A 12,148-nucleotide genomic window follows, 5' to 3' on the forward strand; every position below is an offset into this window, starting at 1 on the left:
TCTGCCCCTACAGCAAATGCCACCAGTTGTTCAGATTTCCTTTGAGGTTTAGTCCTATCCAAGTAAAATTTAAGTTATCTGTGCATATCTAAGGAATGCAGTATCCGTTCCCCTTTGTTCTGTGGGTTAGGAAAGAAGGTTGGCAAATGAATGGAGTGATTAAGAGCCACACTGGATACCACCTTGGGCATGAAGGAGGGATTGGTTCTGAGGGACACCCTGTCTGCATGAAAGATGATGAAAGGCTCTACTGCTATAAGGGCCTGCAATTCAGATTCCCTTCTTGCTGAAGTGATTGCTAAAAGGAAAGCTGTTTTCCAAGAAAGGAATTTTAAATCTGCACTAGCAGCTGGCTCGAAAGGAGGAAGTACGAGTTTCTCCAATGCAAAGTTAAGGTCCCAGGCTGGAGTTAGGCGTCTTCTGGGTGGTCTTAAATGTTTGGCCCCTCTGAGGAACTGCTTCAGCAGTGGATGAGAGAAGAGGGGAGGTTCTGTGTTATAATGAGCTGAAATGGCTGAAGCGTGAATTTTGATGGAGGAAAAAGAAAGGCCCTTGTGAAGCATCTCACTTTAATATTGAAGAATCTGAGGTAAGTTGGGCGCTGCTTTGCTCATCCTTTGAGATTGGTTCCAGGCACAGAATCTTTTCCATTTTTCAGCATAAGATTTTCTAGCACTAGCCCTCCTTGCCTCTAAAATGACAACCATCACTTGTTTACTGAGGGATGGTAAAGGAGAGGTTAGGTAATTAGCCAGGCTGCTAGGTTCAGGGTTTGAAGCTGAGGGTGCAGAATCTGGTTCGCCTGCTGAGACAACAGGGTGGGGGTCTGAGGCAGGTACCATGGAGCCAACAGTGACACACTGCACAAGAGGGGGTACACCAGTGTTGGCGTTACCAGTCTGGTGCAATCAATATCGCCATTGGTTCGTCCTGCTTGATCTTTAGTAGTACTTTGGAAAGGAGAGGCAAAGGAGGAAAGGCATAAACTGATAGTTTTTTCCAGCTGAAGGACAGAGCATCCACTTTCCAAGCTTGTTTGTGGGGAGACCTTGTGCAAAATTTGTCCAATTGGTAGTTCTGGGGAGAGGCAAACAGGTCTATATCTGGACTCCCCCATTTGTTTGTCAACATGTTGAAAGTCTTTGGTTCCAGTTTCCACTCGTGTGGGTCCATGAGGTTTCTGTTTAGTCTGTCTGCCAGTGTATTTAGTTTTCCTGGCAGGAACTGAGCCTGTAGATGCACTTGGCAGCTCAAGGCTGTGGTCCACAGAGCCATGACTAGTCTGCAGGGGGGCAAGAATGGGTACCCCCCTGCTTGTTTATGTACCACATAACAGTGGTGTTGTCCATCTTTACCATTAATTGTCCTGGAAAAATGTGGTCCTTGAAGGCTGTCAGAGCATTCTGTACAGCTAACATTTCTTTTTGATATGCAGGTGCATTTGACTTGGCTTCCATTTGCCCTGAATGCACTTCCCTGCCAGGTGAGCCCCCCATGCATAGTCTGATGCGTCTGTTGTTAGGGTTTTGGAGGCAGGGGGGTAGAGTGAAAGTTAGACCGTTGTTTTGGTGGCAGGCCTCTGCCCACTAAAGGAACTCTAACTGTAGGTAAGATATGACAGGAAACATTGCTTCTAGATCCTGAGAATGTTTACACCATAGGCTTTTTAGATACCACTGTAGTTTCCTCATATGCAGTCTTGCATATGGAATTAAAAGAATGCAGGAGGCCATGAACCCCAAGGCCTGCAACAGTTGCCTTACAGCAGGGTTTTTGTGGCCACTAGTTTGAAGTAGGTTGTGAAATGAATTTGTTTCTCTGGCGTGAGGAAAGCCACCTTGGAAGTTGTATTCAAACTTGCTCCCAGGAATATAATTTGTTGACAGGGTACCAGGTGTGATTTCTTTTTGTTTATGGTGTACCCCAGACAAGTTAGCACCCCTTGTATAAAAGCCAGATGATTCAAAAGTATGACTTGGCTTTCTGCCTGAATTAGACAATCGTCCAGGTATGGGTATATTTGAATATTTCTTTGCCTGCAAAATGCAATGACTAGAGCTAGGCATTTTGTGAATACCCTGGGCGCAGTAGATAAGCCAAAGGGCAGTGCAGAGAACTGATAGTGCATGTAGCCTGCTTTGAAGCGTAGGTATCTTCTGCAAGATTCCCTGATTGTTTAAAGGAAGAATACCTGCACATCCCAAAGTGTTTCCAACCAGGCATCTCTGCCTAGCATAGGAAGCAAGTGGTGAAGAGTTAGCATCTTGAATTTTGGAATCACCAAAAAAATGTTTAAGGTAGACAGGTCCAGGATAGGACACTATGAGTTGTCTTTTTCTGGGTACCAGGAAAAGTCTTGAGTAGAAACCTTGTCCGTTTTCCTCTTCTGGTACAGCTTGAATAGCCTTTATGCTTGAGAGACAGTACTTGCTTTTGAGCCTCTGCCCACTGATTTGGGGGTAGATCTGGCCAACCGTTTGGGGTTGGTAATGTGTGAAAGTGAAATCTGTATCCTTGGGAAACTATATTTAAAACCCATTTGTCCTGGGTAATGAGTTCTCAGTATTTTGCATGTAGAGCAATCTTTCCCCCCAAAGGGGCAGTCAGTTGAGAAGTGCTTGGAAGTTTTAAAGTTAAATCAGTGAAAAAGTTTACCACAGGGGGGAGTTTTACTACTCCCAGATTTGGAATTGGGGGCCCCCCACTGCTTAGTCCTGTGCGTACCCTGGGACTGAAGCATGGGCGTTCTGCTGGATCTGGGTTTGGACTGAGAAGGCCTGGAAGAGGCAGGAAAGGACCAATTCTTAGAGGGCCAATGCCTACTAAATCTTGGGGTTGTACTTGTAAGAAATCTTTAACAGTTTGCATAGATTTAGCTTTTTCCTCCATCTTTGTAAGAACTTCTTCTGCCTTGTTGCCAAACAGGCGGTCCTGACTTAAGGAAGCATCCAGTAATTTAGCGTTAACATGATCTGGCAAGGATTGCTCCTTAAGCCAAGTTTGCCTTCTAAGTACCGACCCAGTGACAGCAGCCCTGCAAGATGCCTCAAGTGAATCAAAACCACATTGCAAAATATGTTTTCCAACCTGTTCAGCAGAATGCATTAAATCCTGTAAATCCTTATTTTCAGCACAATCAGGAATCAACATCATTTTCTGTTTAAACCACTGTTACAATGTTGAAAAATACATAGCAGAATGCAGCTCCAGCATCCAAGGTCCGATTAATGATACTTGGCAATACAGCAGCCAGCATGAAAAAGATTAAAATGCACACTCAGCAACAGCTCAGCTAGGATTGGAGGACACGGCTGTTTCACTGTGTACCATAATAAGACTTCAGCTTGCCAAGCAGCCTGAATGCACCATAATCAGGCCATGCATCTGCACCCCAGCACAGCGGGCCCTGTTATGGAAGTGTCTCAGCCGGCTGCCACACAGGCAAAGTGGGTCATGCAAAAATCTTGCACCTGCCAAAAATGAGAGGTGTCCAGCAGCTGTCACTCTTCGTGGCTAGACAGTAATAGGAAGAGATATTTCAATGAAATTAATTTACTAATTTATAGGTGGGATACTCCACAGGTCATAGCAGAATTCAGCTCTTGGCAGGACAAAGGAATATAAATGAGCTGACAAAGTAAATGGCAGTTAAACAGGTAAAACGACAAAAATGTATTTGTACCAACCCAACTGTCTGCAGTTGCAATTTACCTGTGAATGCTTGAAAACATCCTTTGCAAGGGCATCCAGATTACTAACATCCTTGATGTTACCCACATACTCAGACACAGCCTTGATTACGACATCACAAGGAGGTAGAACCAATTGGTGAGCACGAACCTGAAGGAAGAGAAAAATAATTCTGAAGACAGATGAACAAGTACTAATACAGAAATACAGATTTGAGCAAGCTTCAAAGTCATACCCAAATTTTCAAATCCAGTGTAAAAAAGTAGTAAATGAAAACAAACCAAATCAGTAATTCTAGAGTGAGACTACAGTTTTACATTTTAAAATACATAACAGATACCTTTCTTACAGTATCAATTGATCTATGATGGGACCTTGTCTGGTTATTCAACTACCAGATCTGTCCTCTTCACTAATTAGAACTTTGCATTTGTTCTTACAAGCTTCTGTGCTTAAGGTTATGTATGTATGCCTGACTATAGCATATGCAGGGAAATCCAAAGCACTGACTAAGAGAGAAAGCTTAGCACCTCTGTGTATCACATAATCCCAATCACTGGGTGAGCACCTTTTACAAACCTAGGAACAAAATGAAGAATTGAAGTCTACATTGTTAAGTGATAAAGAAGTATAAAAACCTGCTCATCTCACAGGATCCTTAAAGATGAAGCTTGAAACATGATCCATCTAAGCCCAGTGTAATGGGAGGATGACACTGCTATAACAGCTAATATATGAGGGGACCCACTTTGGTGAGTCAGTGACTAGTACGACTCTACAGAAGTAAACCCTTCGGGTGGAAAGAAAGGGCAGTTGTGTACAGTTACCATAAATGTAGATGTAGAGCGTATTCACTTCTGCAGTCATCACCTGTGGGCTAGCCTTGCTGTGATAGACCTCGGCCGGCCTGAATACCAGAGTCAATGTTTTTCTGAGTCAGCTGCTGCCGCTTGCTGCCTGACGTTAGGTCGTCAGTGCTATAAAGGAAGGCAGCTGACGTAATTACATCAGTTTTTCTTGCCCTAACCTGTCAGAGGCCCAAGTAAATATGGTAAGGTGGTCCTGGTGGCTAAAAGCCACCGTTAGAAACTTATGTCTCCCTAAAGAAAGAAGATATAAGGGGGAAGGAGGGTGGGAAAGCAGGACTGCAACAGTGAATACACTCGAACATCTACATTTATGGCAAGTGTACACAAACGGACTACGTTCTTCGTGTTTCACTGTTGCAGTCATCACCTGTGGGAGGATTTCCAAAGCTGAGGACAGGGGTGGTAGGATTAGTAAGAGACCTAGGAATGGGTCAGCATGCCCTGCAGAACTGCAGAGGTAAACCCTGCCCTAGCCTTAGAAAATAGAGGTAGGTGGTAATGCTTGGTAAAGTTATGGACAGAAGTCCACGTGGCAGCTTCCAGGATGTCCCTGGTGGGAACTCCTCTGAGGAATGCTGTGGAAGTGGAGGCTGCACTAGTGGAATGGGTTTGAATAGACATGGGGGGGGGAGGGGGGGTTCCCATGCAAACTGTAGCAGAAATGGATACAGTGTGACACCCATTTGGAAATGGTTTGTTTGGAAACAGGCTTCCCCTCTACCCCTGGAGCAAAGCTGACAAGTAGTTGGTCTGTTTTCCTGAAGGGTTTAGTACGGTCCAGGTAGTATCCGAGCTATCTGTGCACGTCTAGTGAGTGCAAAATTCTTTCCCCCTTGTTTTGAGGGTTAGGAAAGAAGGTGGGTAGATGTATGGCCTGGTTGAGAGTTATATTAGATACCACCTTGGGCATAAAGGAGAGATTAGTCCTCAGGGAGACCCTGTCTGCATGAAAGATCATGAAGGGCTCAATGGCCATCAGTGCCTGAAGTTCTGAAACACTTCTGGCTGAGGTGATAGCTAGGAGAAAAGCAGTCTTCCAAGAGAGGTATCTTAGTTTTGCTGAAGCAGCAGGTTTGAAGAGTGATAAAGTTAGTTTTTCCAAAACATAATTCAGGTCCCAGGCTGGAGTGAGAGCCCTTCTGGGAGGTCTGATATTAGAAGCCCCTCTGGGGGATTGTTTAATCAAAGGATGGGAGAACAGGGGCTGTTCTGCATCAAAATGAGCTGAAATGGCTGGTGCATGGATTGTAATAGAGGAGAAGGACAGGCCACTATTAAGTAGCTCCGCTAGATAGTCCAGGACAAGAGGGGTGGAAGGTAGTGAGGTATTGCTCCCTCTGGACTGGCTCCAGGAGCAGAATCTTTTCCATTTTCTTGCGTAAGATTTTCTGGTGCTGGGCCTTCTGGCCTGTGTGATACTGTCTAGGACCTGTTTGCTTAACAGGGGCCCCTTGTTTGCCTTTAGAACATTAGCCATGCTGATAGTTTGAGAGTCTGCAGGTCTGGGTGCAGCATCCCCCCCACATGGGTCAAGAGGTCTGAAATCAGGGGAAGCTGCCTGGGAGGCAGGAAGATCAGGCTGCGCAGTAAGGGGTACCAATGTTGTCTGGGCCAATCTGGAGCAATGAGGATGGCCCTTGGTCTCTCCTCCCTTATTTTGATCAATACCTTGGGAATAAGAGGCAGAGGAGGGAATGCACACACAAAGAGGGTGTTCCAAAGGAAGGTCAAGGCATCCACCTTCCACACTAGGTGGTGATATTCCCTGGTACAGAATTTTTTCAGCTGATGGTTGAGATGCGAACCAAAGAGATCCACGTCCGGAGTCCCCCACTCCCGAGTGATTTGTAAAAACATTTTTCTATGGAGCTGCCATTTGTGGGGGTCCAGTAAGTTTCTGCGTAAGTAGTCTGTCAGGGTGTTGTTGATCCCTGGTAGGTATCAGGTGTAGTCCCATGCAAGCAGCTATCAGCCAGAGGTTTATGGCTAGCCTGCGCAAATGGTAAGACTGGGCGTCTCCCTGTTTGTTGATGTACCACATTACTGTGGTGTTGTCTGTTTTGATAAAGAGAATCCCTGGCTTGAGATGGGATTTGAAGGATGTCAGAGCCTTTTGTACTGCCATCATTTCCTTCTGGTTGATGTGTAAGGGAAGGTGCTGGGCATCCCAAAGACCTTGGGTGCACCTGCCTTCTAGGTGAGCACCCCAAGCTATGTCTGAGGCATCTGTGGTAATGGTCTGCCTGGTTGGGCAGAGGGTGAAGGAAAGACCCTTGTTCTGGGCACATGCCCCTGCCCACCAGAGAAACTCGGCCCTTATACAGGGAAGCAGAGGTAGAGAGGTCCCTACAGGTTGACAGTGCTGACACCAAAGGTTCTTTAGGTACCACTGAAGTTTTCTCATGTGAAGCCTGGCCAGAGGAATTAGAAGGATGCAGGATGCCATGTAGCCCAAGGCTTGCAGGAACTTCCTCACATTGAGGTGGCTTCTGGAAGCCAGCTGGGTAAAATAGAGAGGCAGGAAGCTCTACTTTTCTGGGAATAGGAAGGCCATTTGGGATGCTGTGCCCAGCCATGCTCCCAAGAAAAAAATTCTTCCTGAAGGGTGTTTGCTTTGATTTCTTCTCGTTGATGGTGTACCCTAAGGAGGTTAGAAGGGTCTTGACAAAGAGGAGGTCCTTGACAAGGATAAATTTCTATATGTTTCTGTCTGCAAAAGGCTATGGCCGGGGCAAAACAATTGGTGAATAACCCTGGGAGCAGTAGATAAGTCAAAGGGTACCACAGAGAACTGAAAGTGTTGTGAGAGCCTGCTCTAAAGCTAATTAATTTCTTGCAGGATTCCCTTACGGGGATATGGAGGTAGGCATCTTTTAGATCCAGGGTAACTAACCAGGCATTTTTTATCAGCAAAGGCAGCAGCTACTGCAAGGTTAGCATTTTGAATTTGGGGACCACCAGGAAGGTGATCAGAATGGATAAATCCAGGATGGGGGTGTCAAGTGCCCTCTTTTGTTGGAAGGAATAGTCTGAAATAAAAGCCTTTGCCTATTTGATCTGAGGGGACAGGTTCTACTGCCCCTTGGGATATTAGAGTTTGGACTTGTTTCAATGCCTCTGACACTGATTTAGAGGTAAGTCTGGGTACCCTCATGGAATTGGGAGTTCGTTGAAGGAGAATTTCTATCCCTGGAAAATTATCTTTAAGACCCATTGGTCCTTTGTTACAGAAAGACACTTTTCTTTGCAGAGGGAGAGCCTTCCTCCTAGTTTTTGGTGAGTGAAAAGAGGGCAGAGGGGGAAGAGGGAGTCATTGAGAGTTTTTGCCATACAGGGATGGATTAGACCTCTCCGCCTTTGGAGTGGTAGTGGTCCACTGTTTGGTTCTCTGCTGTCCCAGGGATAGGAGTCTGGGTGGTCTGTCCCAGCGGGGCTTACCTTGCCCCTGTCTGCTAGGTGCAGGAAAGGACCAGTGTTTTGAGGGAAAATCCCTGCTGAACCTAGGAGGTTGTACCTAAAGGAAATATTTTATTGTTTGCATATATTCTGCTTTGTCTTCCTTCTTTTTAAGCACCTTTTCTGCTTCTACTGCAGTGCTTATCCAAGGGTGCATCAAGTAATTTAGATTTGACATGATCAGGGAGCGGTTGTTCCTTCAACCGTGCATGTCTCCTAATGACAGACCCTGACACTGCTGCCCTGCTTGAGGCTTATAGGTTCATACTAAGCTATCTGCCCTAGGGCATTTATAAGCCTAGCCAGAATCTGTTTGGCTTTCGCCACCCATTTTAAATTTATTTTGCTATGTCCTTTTTCGAGGTTAGTATACTGTGCCTCTGTCTAACAGTGACACAGAAGTGATACCCGGGGTAAACCTACGATCGCCCATCCACTTATCAAGATTCCTCTTGAAGAGAGTCAATGAGGGACTCTGCCTAACCTGGACTGGGATTTTATTCCAGAGTGAAGGGAGCCTCTGGGTTATGAATCTGTCCCTCCAGCATGTCCTATTTATTTCAGTGCTGAGGTTCAAGTCTCTTGAGCGCATAGCTCGATGGGATTTGGATTTTCTGTGGTGCAGCATGTCCATTAATTCCGGGTTGGACATGGCTTTATACGTCAGGCACAGATCGCCTCTGAGCAGGCGGTATGCCACTGAGTAGAGCTGGAGTTTCTTTAACCGGGCAGCACATGGCATCTGTTTGAGCCCTTTGAGCCTCTTGGTGAGGTACTTTTGGGGTCTTTCCAGTTGCTGCAGGTGTCTGGTAAGGTACATCCCAAAAGGGGCACTGTACTCAATTATGGACCTGATGAGGGATGAGTAAAGAGGCACGATGACCTCCCCTGATCTAGATGCGAATCCCTTAATGATTACGTGGGCTATATAAAATGATTTTCTAACCACTTTGACCACGTGGTTGTCACATGAGAGATTGCTATCAATTTGGGTCCCCAGGTCCCTAATTACTTCTTCTGTACTTAATGGATTACCACCTATGTGGTAATTTGTGGGCACTTTGTTTTTGCCAAAGGGGATGACTATACACTTTTTGGCATTTAGCTTGAGGCCATGGCTCTGGCACCAGTTGTCTGTTTCTATGAGGCCCTTTTGGAGGATGCTTGTGTCGGCTGGAGAGTCGATTATGGCGCCCAGTTTGCAGTCATCTGCGAACTTGGTCAGCCACAGTCCTTCCGTGTTGGCCTGTACCTCCGAGAAATATATACCGAACAAGACAGGTCCCAGGACTGAGCCTTGTGGGACACCACTTGTAACTGGTTTGGAGTCTGACATGGCTCCAGCAATTCTAACCATGTGGGTTCTGTCCTTGAGCCAGTTTGCAATCCATCTAGTGACATAGGGGTTTATATTTAAGCTGGTGAGCTTATCTATAATGCCCGAGTGGGGTATTGTATCGAAGGCTTTTGCGAGGTCCAGGTAGGCTGTGTGGACCACCTTCCCCTCGTCAATGGCCTTGGTGACTGTTTCAAAGAAATTAACCAGGTTTAAGAGGCAGGATCTGCCCTTAACAAAGCCGAACTGGGTAGGATCCAGTAAAGGTCCGCAATACCTTTATTTATGAGGTCCATGATGATCCTTTCCATAGCTTTGCAGACCAAGCTAGTCAGGCTTATGGGGCGATAGTTTCCAGGATCTGTTGAGGCACCACCTTTATGGAGAGTGACCACTGTTGCTGTACGCCACTCTTTGGCCACATATCCTGTAGTAAGGCTGAGATTGAACAGTAGTTTTATGTTTGGGTTTAGCTCTTCCTGGAGTTCATGTAGGACGCAGCCTGGGACACTGTCTGGTCCCACTGATGCTGTGTTTTTTGCTTTGGAGAGGGCGGCTCTTACCTGAGCATCTGAGATGTCAGGGGGGCAGCACTCTGCTGGGATAGATATTTGCCCTTTTGGTGGAAAGGGGGGGGGGAGTTTGCACTGAACCTGTCAGCTAGGATTGTTGGCAATGTCTGTGGGTTTGGTGTACTTTTTGTCATTTTGGACTAATTCTGAGCATATCTGGGAATTACCACCCAGGTTCCTAACATAACTAAAGAAAGCCTTGTGATTATCCTCAGTGTCCTGTGCAATTTTTCTCTCGAAGCTGGCTTTAGACAATTTTATGAGTGCCCATAGTTTTTTGCTAATACTGATCAGTGATGCCTTCCCTTTTTGGGATTTTGCTCTATCATTTAGTAGCTTCCTCCTTCTATTGTATAGTTTGTTTATGGTTGGGGTCCACCAGACAGGATGTCTGCCTTTGGAGGATTGGGTCTTGGTTTTATTTGGGATCACATGATCCATGCATTCCTGAAGGTGTTCAGAGAATGCGTTTATAAAGGATTCTGCGGTCTGGGCCGTATTTTCCACAGGCCCGGGGGCTTTGAAGGATTCCACCTCGGTTTTGAGGAGTGTGAAATTTGCTTTAGAGAAGTTTTTCACTGTGGTTTTCTGGGCAAGGGGTGGGGTCGGGATGTGTATATCCAGTGAGATTAGTTTATGGTCTGATCTTACCAGTGAGGGATACACTTCTGGTCTGGAGCATAGAGTCCCCATGTTGGTGATGATCAGGTCCAGTATGTTTTCCCCTCTTGTGGGAGTGGTAACAAGTTGTTCCATAGCATTCGAGTTTATAAATTCTAGGAACCTTTGGGCTAGGGTGTTGGAGCTAGAGTAATGCTGCCAGTCTATGTTTGGGTAGTTGAAGTCGCCCAATATAATGGTGTTTGGAGAGACCTTCAGATTTTCCAGTGTTCTCAGGAAGGCCGAGTGGGGTTCCTGGGTTTGGGAGGGTGGTCTGTAGCAGGCTATAAACTGGAAGGCAGTTTTACCCACTGTTAGTTGCACATGGATAGTCTCTGATGCTTCGTGCTTTGCCACCAACCTGGAGGTGTGGGTATCTTTGATGAATATCGATACTCCCTCCTTTTGTGGTTCGGTCCAAGTTTTGGGGCGAAAAGCATGGTATGAGGCATAACCTGGTAGTGCTGGGGTGCTCTCGGGAGCCCTGAACCAGATTTCTGTTACTGCACAGATATCGATGTTCTCCATGCTAAGGAGAGTTTTGAGTGCGTGCATCTTGAGGTTTAGACTTCTGGCATTGAGTAGCATTACTCTTAGTTTCTTATCCCTTGTGACACCTATGGAGGTGGGTTTGTCTTTTGAGCCTTGCCTAAAAAAGGCACTATGGGGGTAGCAAGAGCCTTTGCCAATATCCGAAAGCCCAGGGGTGACAGGTGCAAGCCGTCCCTAGCGAAGCATCGTGGCTTGTCGAGCATATCATCCCAAGCTGACACGCATTGGATCCCCTTTGAATGACACCAGTACTTAAGCCAATTTTTGAAATTGATCATCTTGTCTTCATATTGTGGCATCATTCTTGGTGAGGGTAAGATGCTACTCAAGGTCAGGGTCATACCGGCCTGGGCTACATGCTCAGAGAGCTCCTCTATGTCTCTTTTCATATAGTCCAGGGAGGTACGTCTCAGGTCATTCACACCAGCATGGACAATGACCGAGTCATATTTGTACTTGCCTTGGAGTGACCAGAGTGCTTGTGTTATGTGGCAGATCCTAGCGCCCGACAGGCTGCTCACCGTGACCCTCTCCTTGTTCAGCCTGGTGAGCGGGACGTCAGTGTGCCTGACGATAGAGTCACCTATTACAAGTGTATCAGGTGTGTTGTTTAGTCTTAAGGGCTGTGACTGTTTGGCACACTGGCTTTGTGAGATATGTGTTGCACATGTTTTTTTTTTTTGGGGTAGCGGTTGCTTGGGTGTCTGCTTTGGAGGTCTCTGCTGCTTAGGCAGATCTTTATTTAGAGCCTCCGAGTATGTTTTTGTGTGATTATGTGTTTGGTTTGCTGTCGTGATAGGTCTATGTGAGACTGGAATTGTAGTGAGTGTGGTTTCCTTCTCCTCCTGACTGGTTATGCCAGTACTGAGTTGAGAGAGCTTAGCTTCCAGTTTGGCTATATGGTTGCATCTCTCACATGTGTTGGAATTTGTTGGGAGGAGGAGAGGGTTGTCTGTGTACATGAGGCAGTTGTAACATTGCCTCAAGATTCCCAGATTCACCAGCTGGACCGG

At 46.1% G+C, this 12,148-nt stretch overlaps 1 protein-coding gene across 1 annotated transcript in view; it reads right to left on the reverse strand.

Moving 5' to 3' along the window:
• FAM120C (family with sequence similarity 120C) overlaps window positions 1-12,148 on the reverse strand; it is a gene marked incomplete at its 5' end in the record, with an annotated part of 1,286,378 nt that overhangs the window by 1,208,148 nt on the left and 66,082 nt on the right. Inside the window, one exon of the mRNA XM_044079289.1 lies at window positions 3,712-3,840. Within this exon, the coding sequence (XP_043935224.1) occupies window positions 3,712-3,840 (129 nt within the window). The remainder of the gene's footprint in view (window positions 1-3,711; window positions 3,841-12,148) is intronic.

Source organism: Protopterus annectens, chromosome 8.part0 (genome assembly GCF_019279795.1).
Source record: "Protopterus annectens isolate FY-2018-M chromosome 8.part0, PAN1.0, whole genome shotgun sequence".
NCBI classification, from domain to species: Eukaryota; Metazoa; Chordata; order Ceratodontiformes; family Protopteridae; genus Protopterus; species Protopterus annectens.